General features: G+C 56.8%; 1 protein-coding gene and 1 long non-coding RNA gene across 5 annotated transcripts in view; one reads left to right on the top strand and one right to left on the bottom strand.

The window, feature by feature from the left end:
- Window positions 1–260: 260 nt before the first annotated feature.
- LOC144319263 (uncharacterized) lies at window positions 261–4,707 on the top strand. Of its 3 annotated transcripts, none has more exons than XR_013385153.1 (4): window positions 261–750; window positions 1,492–1,722; window positions 2,151–3,304; window positions 4,186–4,707. It is a non-coding gene; the product is annotated as an uncharacterized LOC144319263 (long non-coding RNA). The 3 variants fall into 3 exon arrangements; XR_013385152.1 differs by having other exon boundaries at window positions 1,492–2,832; window positions 3,156–3,304; XR_013385151.1 differs by having other exon boundaries at window positions 1,492–3,304.
- Window positions 4,708–4,922: 215 nt separating this feature from the next.
- The window catches only part of IL21R (interleukin 21 receptor), a 35,771-nt gene continuing 16,872 nt past the window's right edge, over window positions 4,923–23,821 (bottom strand). For both annotated transcript variants that reach the window (XM_077907111.1, XM_077907110.1), the window contains 8 exons: window positions 19,633–19,696; window positions 17,151–17,253; window positions 14,191–14,390; window positions 11,271–11,416; window positions 9,886–10,063; window positions 9,539–9,638; window positions 8,437–8,521; window positions 4,923–6,635 (listed from right to left, as the gene is read on the bottom strand). In XM_077907111.1, the coding sequence (XP_077763237.1) occupies window positions 5,865–6,635; window positions 8,437–8,521; window positions 9,539–9,638; window positions 9,886–10,063; window positions 11,271–11,416; window positions 14,191–14,390; window positions 17,151–17,253; window positions 19,633–19,681 (1,632 nt within the window). In that variant the 5' untranslated portion in view covers window positions 19,682–19,696 and the 3' untranslated portion in view covers window positions 4,923–5,864. The remainder of the gene's footprint in view (window positions 6,636–8,436; window positions 8,522–9,538; window positions 9,639–9,885; window positions 10,064–11,270; window positions 11,417–14,190; window positions 14,391–17,150; window positions 17,254–19,632; window positions 19,697–23,821) is intronic.

Raw genomic sequence — 23,821 nt, 5'->3', positions numbered from 1 at the left:
TGAGAGTGGTCTCCACCCTCTGACTTCCCCTGACTCCCCAGCCTTCCCTTGAGCCCTCGACCCGCTTCTGCCAGGGATTTTCCAGTTGTGCACGTAGGTGTGGGGGTATGTGTGGATGTGGATCTGTGTACAGACCTGTATGTGTGTATATGCGCTGCCCGTCTGTGTGTGCACGCGTGACCTCCCTGCTTACTGACATCTCCCCACCCCCACCGCCCAGTGCCCTGTGCACATCCAGCCACCCAACCAGAAGTCAGCCCTTGTTGAATTAAAATAGGAGCCTGTCAGTTCGCCTTGTGTCCTCATCACCATACTCCCGCTGCAGGGGGTCGCTCTGACCACTGTCTAGGGCCACCCGTATAAGCCACCTGACACAGCCCTTGGCAGATGAGAGTCTAGAGCACAGAGCTGGAGGGCGCTGCCGCGGGGACGCCTCGGCCAGGTTCGAGCGGTCACCAGCAGGTGGCAGCAGCAGCCCAACGGCTCTGTTCGCGGCTGGTTCATTCTTGCTCTCCCGGTGTCCGCAGCAACCTGTCCAGCTTCGCTGTTGAGATCAGGAAAAGCTTGCTGGGACTGGGCCGGGGGGAGCGGTGGACTCGTCCACAGAAATGACGATAAAGCAATAACAACGCTCTCTGAGCACTTGCCGTGTGCCCGACACCATTCTTGGCCCTTTACACAGATTAACTCCTGCCGCGCCGCTCAGTATGCCCATTTGTGTTTGAAGGAACTGAGGCACAGAGAGAGAAAGTAAGTCACTTCTGCAAGCTGGAAGCGGGTGGGTGGATGTGCTGGCAGGCCAGCTCAGGCCGTGCAGCCCCAAAGCCTTCCCCCTCACGCCACTTGCCAGAGGTGGGGTTTGCTCTGGGGTGAGCAGCTGGCGTTACCCTAGGAGGAGACCCCTTAAACTGCAGAATGAGAAGGTTTCTTCCCTGGGGCCACCAATGTTAAAAGAAAACCCCTCAGATCCATTGCCACTAGGGATGGGGGAAAGACCCCTTCCTGCCCCGTGGTGTGAGCAACGGGAGAGGGCCCTTTGCTCCACATATAGACTTGCAAGGAGGCCCCGGTCTTCATCTCTGTGTCCCATTATCAGGCATTTCCAGGTCCGGGGCAGGTGGCTCCCTCCTGGGCCCAGTCCCCTCCTTCCTCTCTGCCTGCTGCCTTATTACTGATTGACTCACACGTCCATCCATCCAGCATCTGCTGAGCACCGGCTATGTGCCAGGCACTGTTCTGGGCTCTGAGACACAGCAGCAAATAAAACAGACAAAACCCCCGTGCTAGCGGGATCGACAGTAAACCCGACAAATCCGTAAGAGACCTAAGTTAGAGCTTAATATTATGAGGGAGAAAAAAACAAAACTAAGTGAGTGGGGCATGGTGGTTTTGAATGAGGGGCCCCGCGGAGGTCCTGCAGCGCTGACTCCTCTTGTTATCCTTTCGTGGCTTGATGTTTCCTGACTGTTACCTCTTCCTCCTGTTCTCCAGGTGTGATGGGCTCCCGGGAGGCAGGTTGCATGTGTTCACTGCTCTGTCTTTCCTGTCCCTGGTTCTCTGACCGTGCTCCTGGGCGGCTGCCCTGGAAATGTGCCACACGTGGTGCCAGCGGCCAGTCCCCACACCCAGTCCCAAGTGGGAGAGCAGAAGAGGCTTCCCCTCCAACAGGGGATCCTAGAGGAAGACACCCAGCTCTGCTTCCTTGTGTGGGCCTCAACCTGGGTGAGCCATTCCTCCCAGACACAGAGTTCCTCCCAGCAAGCCCAGGGGCTGGTGGCTGCCCCCACTTTAGGAGGAGGAAATTGAGGCTCAGAGACATCAGGCGGCCGGCCGCCCAAGGTCGTTCATGAGAAGGGATGGAGCCTGGTCCCCTAGCCCCTTTGAATGTGGTCCTTCCTCAGGTTGGGAGGAGAGTCCTCCTTATGCTAGGACACTTCCCGCCGCAGGTGACACAAACCCATCTCGGACCCACTTAAGCAAAAAGGGGAAACTCGCAGCTCATCAGCCCAGTCAGGACAGGCTGGGTTATGCGGGGCTAACAAACAGCCCCCAGCCCTCGGTGGGTTACAACAGGGATTTATCTCTTGGTCATGATACACGTCCATCTTGGGTAAACCAGAGGCTCTGCTCTCTGCATTGCCTCACGCCAGGACCCAGGCTGATGGAGCAGCCACCAGCTCATCTGTCACAGTGCCCAGTGGCAGAGAGGAACAACACTCCAGAGGACATCACGACGGTCAGGTACCTGTTCTGGTTCAGAAGTGAGACTTAGCACTTCTGCTGACAACTCCCTGGCTAATCCCGGGGGGAGAGGGGAGACAGAAGACGAAGAGCTGCAAATATTTGGTGAACAGCATAATGACTTCCACACTCGTACCTCAAAAGTCCAGGGGGATATAGTTTCAGGCATGGCTGGATCCAGGAGCTCAAGAGATATTACCAGAAATCTATCTCCATTCTCAGCTCTGCATTCTTATATGTTGGCCTCCTCCCAGGTGAGCTGTTCTTTCCTGGTGCCCACAACCCCAGGCTAGTCCATCCCTACCACTGAGCAGTCCCAGCAGAAAGAGCGCATGGACCGGTTCAGGTCATGTGTAGGTCTCAGAACCAGTGGTGTGGCTGGAGGGGGGGAGGCGTGCGCAGAATGCTCTGTCGGCCACTCCCAGCTGCCCCACAACGATGCTGCACGGACAGAAGCAGCAGGCACCTCATGGGCGTTTGCTAAGACTTTGTTCCCTCTTAACCTTGGTCCCTTTCGGCAGAGCAAGGGGAGGAAGAGCTGCATTTGGTGTCAGGAGACTAGAGTTCATGTTCATGTTCATCTTTAATCTGGTACGTGACCTCAGGCAAGCAAGCCCCTGCCCGTTGTGCCCCTTCACTTCATTTGTCACACGGACAGCCCTGCCCTCTCAGCCCCTGCAGATGGGAGAGAGCTGGCCCAGGAGTAGAACGTGGCTTCCATGCACCTGGGGTTGCTAACAATCCTCCTGACTCTTAGGAGACTCATTAGCAATTCTAGCCTGGACTCTGGGGGGCCAAAGAGCCACCTTCCCCATCTCCAGGCTCTCCCCTCTGTCACACCTCCAGGCCCAGCTCAAGTTCTTCCTTCTGCCCAAAGAGCTGGTGCAGCTAACAACTCTGATTCCTTTTTCAAGGTCCCAACAAACACCACCTCCTCCCTGAAGCCCACCAGCCCCTCCCGATGCCCCTCGGGGCTCCCATGAGTGGCATGCTGGGGCTGGCTCGGATTAGCCAGGAGAGCTGATGACACACATCTCCTCCCAATCACACTTCGAGTTGTCAGGTTGGTAGCTTGGAATGGGCCATGGTGGAAGTGTCTACGCCGTGGAAAGCACACACAACACACTACAAATAGGGCTTGAGTGCCTTCTACGTGCCGGGCTGGAGGGAGGGCAATGAACAAAATAGGGGATGTTGTTGCCCTCACGGAGCATCTGTTTGACTTACGAGCTTGGTATCTAGCAGCTGTTTCCACCCGTCCATCAGCGCTCTCCCTTCTCACCTTTCATTCTCCATCTATCCATCTGTCCGCCCACCAATGCAACCACCGGTCCCTCTGTCATCCACCCACCACCTCCTGCTAATCCACCCTCCCAGGAAGGCCAGCTCTTGCCTCCGTTTTGCACCCTGCAGATGAGCTGAGTCCCCTGCAGAGATGGAAGTGATGGGTACTCATGTCTGGTCCAGGCCAGAGCCCCCCACCAAGCCCCAGGCCTGGCATCAGCGTCCCGGGTGTCCCCTCCCCAGTGCCCTGGCCCAGAGCCCCGTGCACGGAAGAGCTGAGCTCCTTCCCCCAGGGAGCCGGCGGTTCAGGTGGCCTCTGGAACCCACTGCCCCCAAGAGGATGTGGAAACCACAGCACACCTTGGCCCAAGTGTCCCCAGGGTGACGGTGGGGGATGGTGAGAGCTGCTCACTTGTGCAAGAGCTCCCGTGTCAGACTCGAGCTCCCATCTGAGCCTCACTCTGGTCCCAAGTCAACAGCCCCACAGTTGAAACCATCAATGTTCTAGAACTTTCAGCACCAAGGACTCTCTCAGGGACTTCCCCCAACCACCCCATTTTACAGATGAATCACAGTGAGGCTTTTGGCAGGACTGACTTCCACCAACTTGTAGCTCAGACTCACCCAAGAGGAGAGACAAACCAGAGCTTTCTCCTTCAGGTCCTGCCTGGCAGCCTGGCCTCCTGGGAGAAAGATGGGCCCAGGCAGTTCCAGGCCAGGGTGGGGATGCCCCCTGGGGCTCCAAGAGCGAGGGCTGGCTCAATCGGACTCTCTGCCTCCTTGACCCTGCTTCCTGGTCTTGAAAACAAATGCCTGTGAAGGTGAGCACGCTGATAGGGAAGACAGTCTAGGTTCTTGTTTTGTTTTGTTTTGTTTTTTTAAGTAGGAGCTGCATGCAACCTGTTAGCACTGAGGTCTAGCTCCTGTCCAAAGCTGGTGTTCGGTTAGGCACCTTCAAATGTGGCTAAGATGTATTTTCTTAGCTTTTAATTCACATTTGAACAGACTCTCTGGGAAGTCAACAAGGGGCGCCTGGGTGGCTCAGTTGGTTAATTGTCTGCCCCAGAGCCCTGGGATGGAGCCTGGCATCGGGCTCCCTGTTAAGCAGGGAGCCTGCTTCTCCCTTTTCTCTCCCTCTGCCACTGCCCCTTCTTGTGCTCTATCTCGCTATCTCTGTCTCTCTCTCTCTGAAATAAATAAAATCTTAAAAAAAATCTTCAACAGAAACTTAACTGCCCCCTAATTCCTGGGGATGAACAAATAAGATGCCTGAGGCACTGAGCATGGGGTCATCGCCGCTGATTCCTTCCTGCCCCTCCCCCACCACGAGTGCCAAAGGAGGTCTCTTCCCCCCACCCAACGTACCTCAGAACCCCGCACAGGGTCTGGGCACGTACTTGTACCCGAGAAGTATTTATTGGGTGCATAGAGGGAATAACCAAGTGAGCAACAGGAACCAGAAAAAGAAATCTTGGCTGGTGAGGGCTGTTCCTAAGAGACGGGCTGACTTGAAGCCTGGAAACCCCCCGGGGTGCCCATCTGCAGGACGGGCAGCCCACTGGCGGGCGCCCAAGCCCAGGCTGGTTTCTCACCCCCGCCCACCTCCAGCACAAGCCTTGATCTGGGCCCCAGAAGGAAGGAAGCTGCATTTATTGAGGGTCTGCTCTGCTGCAGCCTGTACAGTGGGTGACCTCGCCGATTTCTCCCCAAGGTGCGTCATGCCACCTGCCACCCCAACACCGAGTCCAGACAGGAAACTCCAGCCCAGAGAGGGGAAGCGGCTTGCCCAAGTTGGCTCAGTTGGGATCCAAGCCTAGGTCCACAGGCCCCCACAAACCTTTCTGCAACCCAGGGTCACAGTGAACTCACCCCAACCTCTTCCCCTCCCCCTGAGGAATGAAAAAGCTCCTGGAGGCAGGATCTGCAGGGCTGGGACTGGTGCCCGTCGCAGGTGGTGCCCTGGTCTATGCAGGCCCTGTGGGCAACACTGGACCAGCCTCTCAGCATGTGACCTGGGGGCTGCCCCCTGTCTGGAAAGGAGGGAGGCAGGCATCGTGTGCACACAGTGCCAGTAACGCACACTTCTCACATTCGTGCACACAGGGAGCTCCTGTAGGCACAGACGCGGGTGGCCTTGGGCACATGGTATCACCACGGGCATGCTCCATGTCCACGGGCACATGTGTTGCTCACACACACAGACACACCGGTGTGCACCTGGGTCACACATGCACACTGTCAACCAGGCTCAGGGGCCCTATCTTCACCGCACGGCCCCAGGGACCCCATCTCTGGCTCAGGGCCCAGTGGCTCAACCAGCTCTGGACAGCCCGTCAGCCTCACTCGCTGGCCTGGGGCCCTGGTCCCTCGGGTGGAGGGGCCATGACCACCCACTGGCGGAGGTAGCTCCTGGGGGGCCCTTCATCCCCAGCGCTGGTGAAGTCACACTCCACAGGGCTGCCACAGTCCGAGCCCGCGAAGCCACTGTCGAAAGTGTCCATGTCCAGGCCGGCGGGAGGCGAGCCCGCTTCACTGTCCGACACCCCTCGGGGTGGCCTGCCGCTCCAGGGCGGCCCCGGCGTCCAACCTGCCTCGTCCTCCAGGGGCAGCTGTAGCCTGTCGAGGAGGCTGCCCGGGGGGCCTCCCAGCCCGGCGAGGCCACCGGTTGAGACGCAGCCACAGGATAGGACCGTAGTCCCTGTGTCCAAGAGCGGATCCTCAGTGCCGGAACCGGGCTCCAGGCTGGCGTCCAAGTTCAGGGCTGGGTAGCCGTCAGCCCCACAGGTGCAGGACCACGCACACGGCCCCTCTGTGTCTGCCACGGTCACCGTGTCAATGGACACAACGCCGTATGGCCGGTCCCTCTCCTGGCTATAAGCTGAGCCACCCACGCTGCCGGCAGTGGAGGGGGCTGGGACCCAGAAGCCCCCCAGCTCGGGCCCCCCGTCGGCTTCCAGCAGGTCCGTGGGCTCCGGCAGCTGCGTGGACTCCAGCCCCTTGCTGGCGCTCTGCGCAGGGCAGCAGTAGTACAGCTCCAGGGAGGAGAGCGCCTCGGGGCTCCGGGGGCCCAGCTCCAGGCTGGAGGCGGTGAAGCGTGCACCCACCCATTTCTGTGAGGGAGGAAGGGGGGACAGTCATGACGGGATGGGTGCAAGGAGGGTATGGACAGACACAGAGACACCACGAGGGGAAAAAGAGAGTGCCAGGGGTCAGAACCGTGGTGCGCCCCTATCCAGGGACGCTCCTCACCACTGTCCCTCTGTCCACCTGCAGGAGGAGCCACAGCCCTCCGTAGCCTGTCCGACAATCCATGCTCGGTGGCCTGGGGTCTGCATAGGGCCTGGGTCGGGGGCCAAGCTTCCTGAGCTTATAGGGACATAGGGGGCGGGAGGGCCTGAGCTCTGGGTGACAGAACCACCACTGGCCCCCTGTTTCATTTCCTCTGGGACAGTCCTTGAAAACTAACATCCTCCTGCTGGTGTCCCCACAAGAGTGGACACTTGGCAGGGGCAGTAGCCTCAACTAATCCTTCTGGTCACAGTCATCCCTGGAGGCTCACAGGGTGCCTCAGTTTGTAGGTACCCAATAAATGTTTATTAACCAAATGAACACGAGGAGTCAATCAGTGACAAGCCACTTAGAAAGGCCTCCGGGTGCTTGGTGGGTAAGGGATGTGAGGCGACAGCGGCCCCCACGCCCTCGCTGGCCAGGGGTCCCACTCATGACACAGGTCCCCATCTGACAGTCTCAGGCAGTGAAACCCCCTAAGAACCAGAATCCCCCTCGTTTTGAGCCTAGTGCCTCAGAAAATATCTGAGGGTGGGGACGTCTGGGTGGCTCAGTGGTCGAGCATCTGCCTTCAGCTCAGGGCGCGATCCCGGGGTCCTGGGATCGAGTCCCGCATTGAGCTCCCTGCATGGAGCTGCTTCTCCCTCTGCCTGTGTCTCTCATGAATAAATAAATAAAATCTTTAAAAAAAGAAAAGAAAACATCTCAGGACCCCGATGAGGCCCCCCATCTGCCAGCAGCGCCCACTCCACAGGCTGTAGTGAGGAGCAGATGCGTTCACATCTCTGACGCTCCCCGCAGCGTGCCGGGCACCCGTTCCGTGAGCATCGGGGAAGTAAACACCAGATCGTTGTGGTCTCTGAGCTTCCGAAACGGTACAGAGGAAGCAGGAAAGTCTCTCTCCCGGGGAGGGGGGGTCCAGGCTGCTCCCCTGCTCCCCGCTCTGAGCCTCCGTCTCCCCAGGGTGCCCTGTGGATGATGGAGCAGCCCCTCCCTGGGGGGCGGGAGGCGATCAGGGTGGAAGGGGCAGAAGGCAGAGGGCGCTCGGTGCAGGTGCAGCGCCGGGCAGGGCAGACAGCAGGAGCTCAGCCGGGCTCTGGTCCGCGTTTCCTGACATCCAGGCTCGGCTGGAGTGGGCGGGCTGCCCCCTCCCCTGGCCCCACCAGTCACCACATCCTCTCTGCGGCGGGCCCTCCCATGCTGGGTGGGTGTTGAGCGGTAAATGGGCACAGACAACCGTGGGTGCCGGCGGGTGATGGGTGGTTGGGGCTCGGCAGGGGCGTAGTTTGCAGGTGGGGCCATCCACACCCTTCCCAGAACCTGCTCCATCTCTACCTCCCTCCCAGGGCTTCTGACAAAGGACCAGGAGGCCGGTGTGTGGCTCCGGCCACCACCCGGCCCGCCCCCTCCCCCAAACGACATCCCGGTTGGGAGACGCTGCCTGATTCTGTGTCATTCTTATGCCAGTTCTGCCCCCACCCGGATTATTTCCTGCACTTTGCAGGTGCGGAGACGGAGGCCAGGCTGGGGCCTGCAGGGTGCGGCTGGGGTCCTGGGGCGGTGGAGCTCAGCTCCCAGAGGGCAGAGGCTCCGCGGGCGCAGCAGGGGCAGGCGGGCACTCACCTTGAAGTCCCCGCTGTGGCCCACGTAGAGGGGCTGGAAGAACTTCTGCGGGCTGGGCACCTGCCCCCACACCTTCTTCCACAGCCTGGGGGGCGGAGACCAGGTGAGCCCTCACCGTCCCCGCAGGGGGAGCAGCCTGCACCCCCCCAGCTCAGGGGCTCCCCAGCTTTGTCCTGCAGGAGACTCGGCCCCTCCCAAAGCTCACCCATGCACCTCCCTCCCACCCCTCTGCCCCAGGGCCTCAGTTTCCACATCCCTAAAATGGGGGCAGCAAGTCTGGTGAGGGTGCCTGGGGGTTGAGTGCTTGGCTGCCTGTTCCGTGCTGAGCCTCAACTTCCTCCTCTACAACTGAGGATGAGCAGACAGCCAGTTCCACGGGGCGTCTGCACAGCACCCCAGGACCTCGACAGCGCGACAGCGCGACAGCGCCCCGTGATACTCATTATCATTCGGATCGCTCTCTGTCCCCCTCTAGCCTCTCTGCCTCCGTCTTTGCCAAAACCTCTGAATGAAGATGAACAAATTGTGCTGATCCCCTCCCCTCCCCTTCCCCCACCCCACCCCACACACCCCCCTCCCAGGGCTCAGCAAACCCTCACTGCAGCGCTTGCCTCCAGGGGAGCTTTAGGTTATCATTTTAATCAGTGGCAACATTCAGCAGAAACCCGGTATATAAATGGATGAAAGCAAGAGCCCTGGTTGGAGCAGAAGGGCGGGGGTGGCAGGGTGTGGACGATCACACCAACCCTTTGCCACCACCACCGCCCCCACCCCGTGCCCCTTGGGACGCAAAGCATAAAATTCGCTGGACAAGATCATAGCCCAGGTCCCTGTCCTGAGCACGGGCTCAAAATCTACTGCCTCACTTCAGAGCCGCGCGGCCTCGGGCAAGCTCTCTGAAAGCTCCGCAGCCCTTGGCCTTCCCCTGTCGCCCAGGGGAGGGGAGTACCAGATGTCCTGCTCATGAGGTTGGGTAAACAGGAGCTGTTTCCCATTATCAGTGTCTCGACGCCAGGTTGTGTTCCCCCAACCCTGGGCAGCCCCAGAGAGGCTTGTGGCCCAGCCCCACCCGCTCCCTGCCTCCCTGCCTCCCTGGCCTCACCTCCAAGGCAGGTGGATCTTCAGGCCTAAGAAGACGAGGATGGGGAGTATGATGACCAGGAGGAGGTAGAGCAGGTACGTGTGCTGGCTTCCCTTTATCTCTGGGAGGGAACAGACACTGGGTAACGTGGAACCAACCTCTAACCAGACGCCACGTGGGGCGGGTGCAGTGGGCACGGGGTCCGGGCAGGTGCCTTGCAGTGAGGTGGTCTGGGTTCCTGCTCCCACCCCCACCCCAGGCAAGCGACACTCCAACCCTCTGGGCCTCCGTGTTCCCACCCGCAAAATGGAGATGGTCGTGCACAGAGTTAGGAGGAGCAGCAAGCGCCCGCCGGGAGTCACGCCTACCTTCCGGCTGGGTGTGAAAGGTGACGGAGTCACTCCACTCGCTCCAGGTCCCCTGGAAGTTGGAGCCGGGCTGGGGCCCTGCGCGCACCTGGAGCTCGTAGCTCGAGTCACCCTGGAACTCCAAGGGGAGGAGAGAGACGCTTCTCGAGTCCACGGAGATCAGCTTTCTCCCCGAGCTCTGCCGGCACAGGGAGAGGACGCACGGGTCAGGACCAGCCAGGCCAGCCCCGCCTCCAGCAGAAGCACCACGAAGGGGCCGAGCGTCCCCTGCCGCAGGACCCAGGCTCAGCTTGAGTCGCGGCCACTCGGGTGTGGGCGGTTCAGAGCCACGGGCGCCGCCTGAACCTCGTTTCTCTCTGACCGACCCCAGCTCTCCCCTCACTGTCCCGGCTGGGGCCCTGCCCTGCGAGGACCTGGATGGTCCCGGGAGCAGGATGGCCCCTCCTGGGAATCTTTAACCGGCAGCATTCCAGACAGCGGACACTTTGTGGACTGTCCCTCTGTGCACCTTCTCAAGAGCGGGCATTTCTGGAAGCCTTCGACCGCAGGCATCTCAGCCGTGGATACCTCTGGAAGTCTTCCACAGGGGACATTCCAAACAGCCGCATGTATGAAATGCTTCAACTGGGCCCGCCCTGAAGGATGGATCATTCTAGAAGTCTTTGGCCACGACTGTTCTGAATTGGAGGCCATTGGGGAACTCTCCACTGCTCTAAACAGGAGGCTGAGGATCCCTGGGTGGCTCAGCGCTTTAGCGCCTGCCTTTGGTCCAGGGTGAAATCCTGGAGTCCCAGGATCGAGTCCCACATCAGGCTCCCTGCGGGGAGCCTGCTTCTCCCTCTGCCTGTGTCTCTGCCTCTCTCTCTCTCTCCCTCTCTGTCTCTTATGAATAAATAAAATCTTAAAAAAAAAAAAAAAACAACAACAAGGAGGCTTCTAGAAGCCTTCAGCTTGGAAACAGTGGTCCCTCTAACACTGGACCGTCTTCACCTGGAGCTCTTCACCTGTGACCGTTCTAAGGCAGGTGGGAAGGCTCCAGATCGCCCCATTTCTGAAACTTGGTCTACTGCGACTGTTCTGGACTCCAGGTGGAATCTGAGGAAGTGACACCCCCTTCCTCTCTGGCAAGCTGATCCAGGAACCAGGGGCAGGAAGGAAAGACTTTTAAGGGGCCTCCTACCCCCAGGCGTGGGAGGGTGGACAGCTAGGGAAGGTGCAGGGGGGCGGGGGGCTTCCACCCTCCGTGGATCCTTGGTTCCATTCTCCACTCTGAGTCACCAGCTCACCCGTGTCTCCGACCCCCCCTCCGCACCACCAGCGCCCCGGATGCTCAGCACTGCACGCCGTCTCTCACCCCCTCCCCACCAGGTCTCCCCGAGCCTCACCAGAGCCCAGGAGCGCCCCTGCTTCCTGTACCGTAGCTCATACTGCAGCTTGCCCTTCAGCGCGTAGGAATTGTAACTGGAGCTCCAGGAGATGTTATAATGTCCCGAGAAGGTCACAGTCACGTTGAAAGGGGGGGATGGCTTGACTTGAAGGAAAAAGCCAGAAAGATAAGGAGTGAGATGGGGGCAGCCGCTGAGAAGGATGTGGTGGCAGGAAATGCCCCTACGCCCCGACCCCCTGGATCAGAACCCGGGAGGGACTCTGGGCGAGGTAGCCGCCTTCTCCAAGCCTCGGTTGGCTCATCGGAGAAATGAGAAGTTGAGACCACACTGGACCTGCAGCCCTACAGGGGCAGGGCTGGGGGGTGTAACAGAAGTGGGTGAAGCAGGTTTGGGGTCTGAGGACGCGTAAAAGGGATGCCACCACTCAGGCTGGGCGGGACAGCAGACCAGGGTGGCCAGAGAAGAGCAACCTGGAATCCCAAATAGGGAGAAGCTCTCTCAAACATTAAAGTTAGCTCGAGGGGTGCCTGGGTGGCTCAGTGGGTGAAGCATCTGCCTTCAGCTCAGGTCACGATCCTGGGGTCCTGGGATGGAACCCCGCATCCGGCTCCCTGCTCAGGGGGGAGTCTGCTTCTCCCTCTGCCTCTGCCCCTCCCCACCTCTTCTGCTCTCTCTCTCTCTCTCTCTCTCTCTGTCGTGTGCATGCTCTTTCAAATAAATTAATTAATTAAAAATATTTTAAAAAACCAATAAATTTAGCTACTAATCGAAAAACTGGCTAAGCAACATGTAGGCCAGAGGCACTGTTTCTGCATTTCTGTTCTAAACAATGACATCATTTTCTTTCAGAGGCAGCTTCCCCCAGAAGCCAAAAGGTGCTGATTAGCATAAATGCTAATGAGCTTTCCTTAATATTAATTAATGCTAACGACAAACGCCAGCCCTCCTGAGCTCTCTGCAGGGTCTGCAGAGCAGAGCACTCCGACCCTCCTCACTGGCCACGTGTGACTTGGTGTGAGGGTTCTCCCAGACTTCTGGAAAGTGCAAGAGCGGAGGCCTGAGTCACATCACCACACCCTCCTGGGTGCTTCCCAGGCAAAGGTCAAAGTCAGGCCTCCCGTTCTGCTCTATCCCAAACTTGTTTCGTGAATAGGATATGACATGTTATATGTCTCCATTTCCTCTCTTGTAAAAGGGTACCAGCTCCTCTTTCATGGGGTGACAATTCTCGGGGACCAGCTCAGTAGCAGGAGGTCCCTTCGAGGAGAGAGAAGTGACAGGTTCTTGGCCCCCCCAATCCCACCCTCTCCTTCTTCCACCTTATTTGCCAACATCTAACATTTTCCGCATTTCCCCGTGTGCTCCTGTTCCCCCTCTGCCCCTTCTCTGGGATCTTAGCTGCTTGGGGCCGAGGATTTGTTCTTCTGGGTCAGCGCTGCGCCCACAGCTCCCAGGACAGAGCGGGCACACACCAGGCCCTGGAGAAATGCTTATTAAATCAACCAATGAACCTTTCAGGGGTTTCGCAAAAAGGAACTCTAAAGCTTCGTTGCCTTTGAGCCACGGGTCCTTTTGGACAGGACTCGTTCTTAAACCCTCTCTGTCTTCCCAGGCTGGGCGAGCTCTCAGTTTCCCCCTGTGGCCTGAGCTGGGTGGTGTGAACCAACTGGTGGAGGAAGCCAGACGTTTGTGGAGCCCGGCAGGCATCGTGAGAGGCAGGTGCTCAGCCCAGGGAGGCCCAGTGCCCAGGAGGAGGAAGGGGCCGGGGCCACATCTGGGCAAGGGCGCCTCATATCCCCGCAGGGAGGGCAGGAGGTGGAGGGGGAGGGCAACCATGTGACTTGGAGCCACCTGTGCAGTGTCAAGGCAGCTCCTTCTCTGCCCTGCACTCTGCTCTGCAGGGGAGGGGCGGGGATTCTGCTCCCCCTCACCGGGCTCACCCAGAGGCAGGAGGGCACCCCTGCTCCTTGCGCTTGCCACACCTGGACCCAAATGGCCAAGTGAGCATGTGTGCACCTGTGTGTGCACGCACCTGCATGGGTCCGAGAGAAAATGTGAGCATCTGTCTGTGCTGTCTAGGCCTGGAGTCGGCAGGACATCTGTACCTCTGAGGGTGTATTTATGCATGTGTGTGCATGTGTAGGAGACTGGGTGTGTCTGGGTATGCGTGAAGCTTTGCTCACACCCTCTGTGTGCCAAGTGGCACAACCCTGGCCCCCCAGAGTATGAGTGTCAGATGCCCTCTTATCTTCTTGCCCCACCGCTGGGAATCTGGGGACACAAAGTCCCAGACCTCAGAGGCTGAGCCTCCCCAGGGGCAGGCCTCTCTTAGCCGTCTACTTGCATGCCTTTGGGCACGGGCGTCTCACCCCCTCCCTGGACACTCCACTTTGGGCACATGTGTGCGCACACACATACACACGTTCACAGCTGCTTCCTGTGCCCTTCCCTGCCCCCTCCTAGCACTGGACCCACAGAAACAACCGCTTCCACCGGCCAGGCCTCCTCCCTCCAGGCTGGAGGGAAATTCTAGGCCTCATTGGCAAGCTAAGAAGCAGGAAAAATCCCAGGGGAGGTTTTCTCTTGTGACGTGGCCTCCCCACCTTGCCTCACACTGGGGGCAGGAGCCCAGAAAGGCCCTCACTCTACAAATCGTGAGCCAGTCCAGGGCCACAGCCAGCCGGCTCCGGGGCCCCAGGCCAGCTCCGTTTCACGCCTCTGTGGCCTCTCTCTGGTTAAGGCCCAAATCTAGTTATCAACCCACCGCTCCGTAGTCGTGCATCTACAGAACTAACGCTAGGGGGAAGCCAGCACACGGGACAGGTCACTTCTGATGATGGGGGATGGCTGGCCCGGGAGCACGGGGCTCAGCCCCCACCTGGGTTCCCCTCTGCTCTGGGGTCCACAGGATACTCACTGCTCTTAGCCAGGACAAAGCTGCCGCACTCCTGGGAGTAATTGCCAGGCTGGTCTGTCACGTTGACACTGAAAATGTCGTCGGCCATGAAGTGGAACACATCCATGTGGCACATGTACTTTGCGTGCGTGGCGTTGTGGGTGGACCGCTGGAGGCTGCAGGAGGTGACTTCATCCTCCAGTTCTCCATATGGGTCTTGCCTTCAAGGACAGAGCAGCCAGTCACGGCTGGAGGCCAGTGGGGCTCAGCGCACACGGCCAGGGCAGAAACCCAGAATCTCGGGGCTGGGAGGAATTGGAGGTGAGACTGGGAGGCTGGAGGCGGGGGTCACTCGGTCTACCAGCACTTTTCCAGGGAAGGTATTCCCCTCTGCCCCCCGAAGCATCCCTGATGGGTTGCGTCCAGGCTTGGCTTGCATGCCTCCAAGGAACCGGGAACTCACTACCTCACATAAGATAAAAACTCTCAACTTTGGAAATTTGGGCCATTCTTGCCTAGACTGAGCCTAAATCTGTCCTTGTCAATTCCATCAACTGGATCACTGTCCTGTAGGAAGGATGCTAAGCATTTCAGGTCTCCTTCCTCCCTCCTTCCATCCAACATCCAATGAATACCTAGTGGAGTACCTGGGTTGAAGGCCAAGATGAGAGCCAAATGAACCTCATCCCCTGCACCACGTGAAATTCTAGGGAGGCTGTTGGTATGGGGTTGGGGCAATGCTCTGGCCTTTTCATTCCCACTGGGTGTTAAGTGATGGGTTTTGAAGTATGGATAGGAGTTCAGCAAGTATTTATTTCTCTACCTACACTTTCAGACTCTCAACATGACTACCCTCCAAGGCCAATATGGACATGTAGACTCTGTTCTCTGCTAAATATTTGTTAGAACAGAAACTTCCGCTCAATCAATGCAAGCCTCTTGCATAGGAGCCAAGGGGCCCTTTAAAAACTCTGCGTCACTCCCACGCCTAAAACCCTCCAGTGACTGCTCACCACCCACAGTGAAATCTGCCCTCAGCCTTCCTCTCACCTTCTTTGCTTGTTATTCCCTCCCACACTGACTCACTCCACTCTGGCCACACTGACTTCCTCGATATTCCTCAAACTCATCAGCAGTTCCCTTCCCCGCCCCCAGGGACTTCGCACAGGCAGTGCCCTCTGCCTGGAATGCTCTGCCCCAGCTCACTGGCTGCCTCCTTCTCATCCAGAGAGGCCTGCCCTGACCACCCGCCCCCGTGTCACTTGCTCAGGACCCCGTGGCCCATGTTCCTGTTCTTTTTTTTTTTTTTTCATGTTCCTGTTCTTTATAGCACTCATCGTCATCAGAAAGGATCTTGATGGCTGCTTATGTGTCTATTATCTGTCTCCCCAGGCACCCCCCACTGTAGAGCTCCTGGGACCTCACTGGTCTGCCCCCAGTGCCAGCAGGTGTCTAGCAGGGGGTCAATAACCATGTTCCGAATGAATGTATGAATGAACTAGTGATGAGAGAAGAAAGCCAGCTATCCTTTATCCTGAGCAGCCTCAGTGAATAAAGGTTCTCTCCTTGGTTAAGTTCTGTGCAGGCTCCTCTGAGCACTCTCCTAGACGAGGCCCTGACCTTTGGGCTTCCGGGTCATCTCTGCACTAATTTTGACAAGACTCCTGCTAAGTCGTTAGCCAGAGTCCCCTGCCCTGGATGTGTGAGGAGGCTCCTCGCCCTCCACCTCATCCCCCGATGACGTCTGACCAACCTGGGCTGCCGTCAGCAAGAACTGGAGCACCTGGGTGGCCCAGTGGCTGAGCATCAGCCTTTTGCTCAGGTTGTGATCCCAGGGTCCTGGGATCAAGTCCTGCATCCGGGTCCCCATAGGGACCTGCTTCTCCCTCTGCCTATGTCTCTGCCTCTCTTTCTGTGTCTCTCATGAATAAATAAATAAATCTTAAAAAAAAACACTGTGACATGTAGCCAGACCCCCCCCTTCCCCTTGACGTGTCCTCTTGGTAACTCCCATCCACTGACCCCACCCTCCCCCTTGGCTCTACATCCCCCCTTTTTCTTGGTCATATTTGAGGTTGAGCCCAATCTCTCCCCTGACTGCAAAGCCCCATGCAGTGGGCCTTGTGCCCCTGGCAGTGGTCTTGAGTAAAGCCTCACGTCCCTGTTCTTTAACAATGGACTAAAAGGGGCCTGTGGATTTTGGAATCAGGCTGCCTGTGTTTCAATCCAGTTCCACCATTCACTGGCTGTGTGAGCTTGGGCGAGTGGCACAACCTCTCTGAACCCCAATGTCCCCATTTGTAAAATGACAGTAATAATTGTGAGGAAGGGAAGTGATCATTCCTAGGAAGCACATAGCAAGGCGCCTGGGATGTACTGAATGCTCAAAAAACAAATCATACGGGAAGGAGTCTGGCTGTCCATGGGTCTCAAAACCACAGGTAGGGCTGGGGCACCTGGTTGGCTCAGTCGGTTTCAGATCGGGTCATGATCTCAGAGTCGTGGGATCGAGCCCCGTGTTGGGCTCCACACTCAGCACAGAGTCTGCTTGGCTCCTTCTGCCCCTGTCCCCCCTAACCCTTCTCTAAAATGAATAAATCAATCTTAAAAAAAAAAAAAAAAAGCCACAGTTAGGGCTATGTGGGCAGGAGAGTATGGCCTTTGGAGCTGACAGAACTGCCCCGTGGCCTCTCAGCTGATGCTCTAGACAAGGGCCGTGAGCCGGGGCGGGGAGGGGGGTGTAAGACGGGCAGGGCAAGTCCAGCTCACAGCCTCTCCTGGGGCAAAACCAAATGCTGATGGTGAACAAGCCTGAGAACCCTCAGGAAGTGGCAGCTATTATGTTTATTGCTAAACTGTCTGCCGGGCACCTCGAAGGTCCAACGCGGTCTGTGGCCTTCTGTGGTTGGTCCTGCTTTGCCCCAGCCCCCCAGCGGCCACCCTGAGCAGCATCCCAGGGCTGGTGAGGGCCAGCCACTTACCAGGTGAGGGTGAGGTTGCTGGGGTGGACGGTCCCTGTCTCCAGGGTGCAGGTGACTGTCTGGAAGTAATCGGTGTAGCAGACGAGGTCTAGGCAACCCCAGGCTGGAAGATGAGGGGAGAGAGAGGCCGTGGTGGGGGGCTGGCCAGAGGCTTCGTGATGCCTCACCCCTTCCCCTCCTCGGGGGCTGGAGGGTGAGAGGAGGCAGGGGTTCCAGGGCCAGGCCGAGTTTGGCAACCCAGGGGCAGCTAAGATGTGGGCTCGGGGAAGGGTGTCCCTGCCACCTGGGAATTCCTGGTGTGACCCCCATGTTTCAAGGCTGGCTACAGAGACAGGACACTATGAATGTGAAATCTAAGGAACTAAGTGGGTCCCCACCTCAGCACTCTCCCCCCACCAAAGCCAGCATGTGACCACCAGCTCTGCGTCCCTCCTGACCAGTGTCCCCCTTGGTGGCAGGTCCTGAACTCCCCAGCTGCAGGGCGAATCTGCACCCCCCCCCCAGGGATTCAAGAAGCCATCAGAGGCACCGCTGAAAATGCCCCAAGCCCTGACAAGGCTGGGGCCCTCTGCTTCACAGCAGCTGGCCGAGCCAGGACACGGACCTCAGGGAGGCCAGAAGTGCATGGAGGGAGTAAGAAAACATCCCCAAACCAAGAAGCCCTCTAAAACTTTTGCTGAAAAATCTGTATTAGTGTACTGGCCAGCACCACTACCGCCAGGTGACACCGGGAGTGCTCACTCAGGCCATTATGTTGGGAGACTTAATGCCCTCCCACCCTCAACATTAATGCTTTCTGTTGTTCTAGAAGTAGGGGGTGCAACCATAAATCTAAGTTTGTGTCAATGTTCGACAAAATAAGTTTAACAAGTTTTAGCTTCATTTTGTTCTGTAAGATCAGGTACCAACGCTGAGATTTCTCCCCCACTCCCCTTCAACTATTTACCAGAAATCTGTTCCCCTTTTTAAGTGAAGTCATCCTTAGTGGCTTTTTCCTATTTTCTCCTGACTAATGAAGATCCAAGCGGTGGTGCTGTGTTCCCTTCCTGTGCCTCACTTTAGGTCAGAAGCTGGATTCAGAACCAAGAGGACCATTGCTGGAAATGTCCTTAGCCGGCTGCCGCCACCGTTTTATAGACAAGAACCTGGAGGCTCTGAGCCTGGGCCACACCTCCGGTCACTCTGGGGCTGGGCTCCTGAGACTCTCACCCAGGAAAGGAAAATCTCAGCTGTGCTACTCGTTGACATCCGTGCGCACAGCAAACACCACTAATCCATCACGGCACTCCCTCCTTTGGGGGACCCTCAGAATCCTCCTCAACACAGGTCTCCCTGCAGCCACCACCAAGGAATCTGAGTTGTGGCAATGAGTCCTGCGCTAGGAGGAGGCTTCCCCCGGGGGGAACTGGTCTCCCTGGAGGGAGATACACAGGTGACAGCATGCAGGTGGGGACCCTGCACAGGGCGCTCCCTCAATACCAGCGGCAGCGCAAGGTGGCTAAGCCGGGGGGATGAAGCAGGTTTGGGATTCCAGCTCCGCCACTGCCTGGCCGTGGGTCCGTGGCCTGTCCCTTACCCTTCCTGAGCCGTGGTGTCCTCAAGTGAGCACCCGGTGTCACTGCGGCACGGGCCACACGGGGCCATGGGGGGCGCGGAGTGAGTGATGCTCAGCGCCCAGTGCAGCAGGGGCTTGTTGTCTGTGCCCGCGGGGGTGGCGCCCTGGAGGGTGACCCAGGACCGAGTGCTGGCCGCGCAGAAGGGGAAAATAAAAGAGCCAGACATCTGCTTCCTGAAGAAGCTATTTGAGGCTCTGGGCCTTTCGGTAAAAACCAGAGAGAACTGCAGAGTCAGCAGAGCAGCGGCCGAGGGACCCCTGCTCCCAGTGCAACCCCCATGAGCTTGTGTGCTGCGTCCGGCCTCCTCCGGGAAGGCTTCCCAGGCCTCTGAGCCCTGGCTGGGCACCCTAGTCCAATGCCTGGCCTTTCCCAGCTGGGGCTTCTAACTTCATCCTCTGGTGCCCTGGGGGTGCCTTCCAAGGTTTGGCTACTTTTGTCTCCCGCTCCCCCACCCCCTCCCCCCCCCCAGGGCCTGCTGGGGATTCTGTGATTGTTGACAAACATCTCCTAGGAGAGTCATTGCACAAAGAGAAATTGAGGTTAGACCAAAGGCAGGACTTCCTCCCTCTGAGGGCTGGGAGCCAGGCCAGGCCGAGAGCTGTGGAAATGGAGGTTCCAGTCTCGTCCCCGCAGTGAGTGAGCCGTGAAGCCCCCAGCTCGTGGTCTGGTCCACGTGGGACTCACATGAGCCACTGATGGCTAACGGGGCTCCCGGGTGGGACGGGTTCTAGTTGATGGGGCACTGGCCAGTCCAGCCCACGTGCACAGAGGCTGCAGCCCCCCGCCCTGCGGGCCCTGGCCCTGACCCAGAGCCTGCAGGCCAGCCTGGCCTCCTCCCCGCCCGCAGACCTGGGGCAGCTACTCACCTCCCTGGAGCATCAGCAGGAACAGAGCGGCCGCCCCGCCACACAGCATGCTGACTCTCGGGTCCTGGAAGAGACGCGCAGGGAGAGGGGAGACCCGGGCCTCCGAACAGCCTCCCCTCTGGTCCTCTCCCTCCCTTGGAAGACTTGCCTCAAATTCTTGGAAAAACAAGAGTTGGAGCCCTTGGATGCTCCCAAGGATTCCTGCCCCTTAGAAATGGCTGATTTTCCCCTGGACCCTGTTTCTCCCACCTTCTTCCTGTCTCCTAACACAGTCCCAAATAAGAGGTGAATTTGTTTGTTTATTTATTCATGAGAGACACAGAAAGAGAAGCAGAGACACAGGCAGAGGGAGAAGAAGGCTCCCTGCGGGGGAGCCTGATGTGGGACTTGATCCCGGGACCCTGGGATCACGCCCTGAGCTGAAGGCAGTAGCTCAACCACTGAGCCACCAGGTGGCCTGAGAGGTGAGTTTAAAGAGGGAGGAGCTAGCTGCTCTCCTGTCCCTGGAAGCCTGTGGATGTAGAGCTGTGCATGAGACGAAACATGGGCATTTACCCAACTGAAAAAAAAAGGAGAGAGGCAAGGAGGCAGGGAGGGGAAGCTGGTATGGAAAGTGGTATTTGAGAAGCAGAGATCTTGAGTCCTTTCCACAAAACACCTGTGTTGACGTTAGCCCGGCAGACTGGCTTCTTATTGAATAACAGATCCAAGGTTAGCCCACAATGAAGACCCCATGAATACTAAGGTTAGCCCGATATCTGGCCCAGGTTAGCGAGCGCACTGGAAAGCATATGGGGAGCCCCGGCGGGACCCCGTGGAGGCGAGCCTGACTTCCTGATCTGGATGAGATGCAGGAGAGGCCTCTTTGGAGAAGAGCACGGACCTACCAGGGAGGAACAGATGCTGGTGCCTTCGGCAAAGGTGTGACCCACCAGGCTGGCCACACCAGACTCTTGTTGGCACTTTGCCCACTGTACCCCAGTTCTGTGTCTGCTTGGGGGAGGTGCCACTTAGAGGGGGGGTATCCAACTCCCCAGGCCCAGGAGCCCCACCCTGGTTACAGACTGGCTCCTGGTTACAGGATTGGAACTGGAACTGGAGCCTAAGGGAATGACCCATGCAGGAATCAAGTCACAGGCATGGCTTCTCCCAGACACCGTCCCTGAGCCCACAGTGGGAAGACCCCCACAACATACACACACCTGGGTTCCCCCAGACCCTACTGTGGCCACACTGAGAGCTCCCTCTGAGTTCCCAAACAAGTCACCAAGGAAGCAGTGGTGAAGCACACCCAGAGTTCTGATCACCAGCTGTGTTGCTCTGGGCCCATCACTTCCCCTCTCTGAGCCCCGTGGAGATGGTAAACCCTGCTTCCCAGATTTTTGTGAGAGTTCAAGGAAGCATTTTGCAGAAAACCCTGAGCATAGCCCCTGACACATAAACACTCAACAAAGAGCTGTGATGGATAGAGAATTTAGAGCACCAGAAATAGAGGGGCCCCAGAATCATCTAGCCAAGAGGTCCCTAAATTTCTCACTTCCAAAATGTAGGCCATATTTGTAGATCATGGTGTACTATTATTTATTTAATGTTTTCTATAAATAAGCTCATTAAAAAAACCTACCTCTGGGGCAGCCTGGGTGGCTCACCAGTTTAGCGCAGCCTTTGGCCCAGGGCCTGATCCTGGAGACCCAGGATCGAGTCCCACATCGGGCTCCCTGCATGGAGCCTGCGTCTCCCTCTGCCTATGTCCCTCCCTCTCTCTCTCTCTCTCTCTCTCTCTCTCTCTCTCTGTGTGTGTGTGTGTGTATCTCTCATAAATAAATGAATAAAATCTTTAAAAAAAATAAAAAGATCTAACTCCACTCTCATTCCAAGCAATAGTATCTATACTGTGTATTTTTTTCCCAATACACCTTAAAATGAGTAACATCACTACTAAAATAATGTTGGGGCAAAAACCTTTTAAATTGACTTTAAGGAACACTGATCTTGCCTGGCCTCAGCCCTGGAGGAGCCCTGTTATCACACTTCGAGGATTCACTTCCTGTCACAAGAGGTGGGGTTCATATCTGCCCCTCACTGGCATGTCCACACCTCTGCCCCCAGCCCCAGTACAAGGCCTGGCATAGCTCTATCTGTGTCACTCCCCCGAAGCTCCATCTGGACCACAGGATAAAGCACCACCTCCCTTGCCCAGATTCAAAGCTCTCCACCCCTCCAAACTCCTCAGCTCTGCACAGATGACACGCAGGTGCCTGATGATAGAAGGGATGCAACTGCTACTTCTGTCTGCCTGGCACCTCTTCCTCTCTTATGAAGAGCTTCTCCAACTGGAGCTGTCCCTGTGTGGTCTGTGTGGAGAGGACTAGAACCGCAGTTCCACAGGTGGGCACCTGACTCAGCCTTGGCCAAGACAGCACCCCACCAGCCTGGCCACATGGAATGGATCAGGGATGGACATCAACACAAGCAAAGTGAGTGAGAGCAGTCTGGGGATTTTCCCTAAAACTCCAGTAAAGAGGGACTTTTTTGGCTGCCTGCTGGAAGCTAGTAGCCATCTTTGTCACCATTTAGGGAGAGCCTGCCTGAGATTTTCTCGAAAGTTGAAAAATACAGACCCAGAATCCCCATGGCATTATTCGAGGACCTGGATCCAGCCGTATCTGATGTCCACACCTGGACGTTTCATTTACATGAGCCAAAAACCAAAACTAAAACAAACACCCACTTTATTTTGCTCAACCATGTGAACTACGTTTCTGTTGCTTGCCATCAAAGATACCTGATACAGTGGAATGGAGCCAAGGGCCCAGAATTGGAAGCCAGAGTAACTTGGAGCAATAATAGCTTTTTTTTTCTGGTATTTCCTCTCTCTGACATTGGTTATCACTTCTAAAATGGGGACAGTCCTGCCCACTGCACCTGTCAGTTATGAAGGGTCAGTGGAAAGCAGATGTGACAGTGCTCTGCGAACCGGAAAGTGCTATACGAGGGTGCTGGGTTCTTGCAGTTACTGGCCAGCTGCTCTGAATTACTCAGCATCCCCTTAGCACCTGAGGCCCTGTCATGCCTCTCTGCCTTTGCATGAGGCAAATTCTTGTGCTGAGTCTTCCCCTTGAACACCTTCCCCCCTCCCATCCCTCTTAATCAGTCTTCACAATCTCTTGCTCTACCCTTGCATCCATGAAGCCACGGTGGAGTGTTCCAGAATTCCTGCCACTTACTGCCTTCAAGGTTTTTACTCATGCTATTATCTACTTGCTATTTATCGTTACCTTGCCTCCCAGGTTTGCTCCCATAAACATGTCTCAAAAGAAAAGATACAACCAACAGGGAACTAGTATGAAACAGAAAGACTGTGTACATCACAATGGTTAATTGTAGACTCGGGGCCAACCTGCCTCAGCTCAAATCCCGACACTGCCATTTCCAGGCTGTGTGACCTCAGGGAAATTTACTTAAACTTCCTGGGCCTCAGAGTCCCCTTCTGTAAAATGGACGTACTAGTAATAGTGCCCACCTCAGGGGGTCTTTGGGAAAAGTAAATTAGTCAGTATGTGTAAAGCACTGAGAAAAGTGCCCAACATAATTGTAGATGTTATGTGTTTCTTAAACAAAAACGATTGGTTAACTGTAAAATGAAATAAAAGGCAACAGAAGACAATAATCGAATTTGAATAAGATGCTATCTCCCACGTACAACTGGGAAGTTGGCAAATCCAGTTTGCCTTTCTTTAAAAGGGGGATTAAAGAGTATCAAGTGTTTAAGGCAAATGAATACCAAACTGAGATTCTCACTGGCATTAGAGGATTGAAAGAAGGTTGAAAAAGGTCGAACTCTTTCATTAGGGGGTGCAGAGATATTTAACACTGTCTAAAATAAGCCACTCAATTCAGGGAACAGCACCCTTGAATGGTAAAGACACCGAGCCGGAACTCCTCCCCGTCCCATTGCTCTCCCTGCCCTGAATCTGTCCCTTTGTGGGTCTTCACATTACGGCTGATTCCTGAGGGCAACAGCACTTTCTCCCCAGGTGCACACCAAACCACCAGATGTTTTTTCTGAGTGAAGGGCAGGGTAATTTTCCTAAGGGCCTACCTGCTATGGGACCTCCTGTGGCAGCACCTACCTCTACAATCTCCTACAGAGGAGTGAAGAGCACCTGGCTTAGAGTCTTCCTGGTCC

This window comes from Canis aureus, chromosome 8, assembly GCF_053574225.1.
Source record: "Canis aureus isolate CA01 chromosome 8, VMU_Caureus_v.1.0, whole genome shotgun sequence".
NCBI lineage: Eukaryota > Metazoa > Chordata > Mammalia > Carnivora > Canidae > Canis > Canis aureus.
This window is presented reverse-complemented; position numbering and strand designations above follow the sequence as displayed.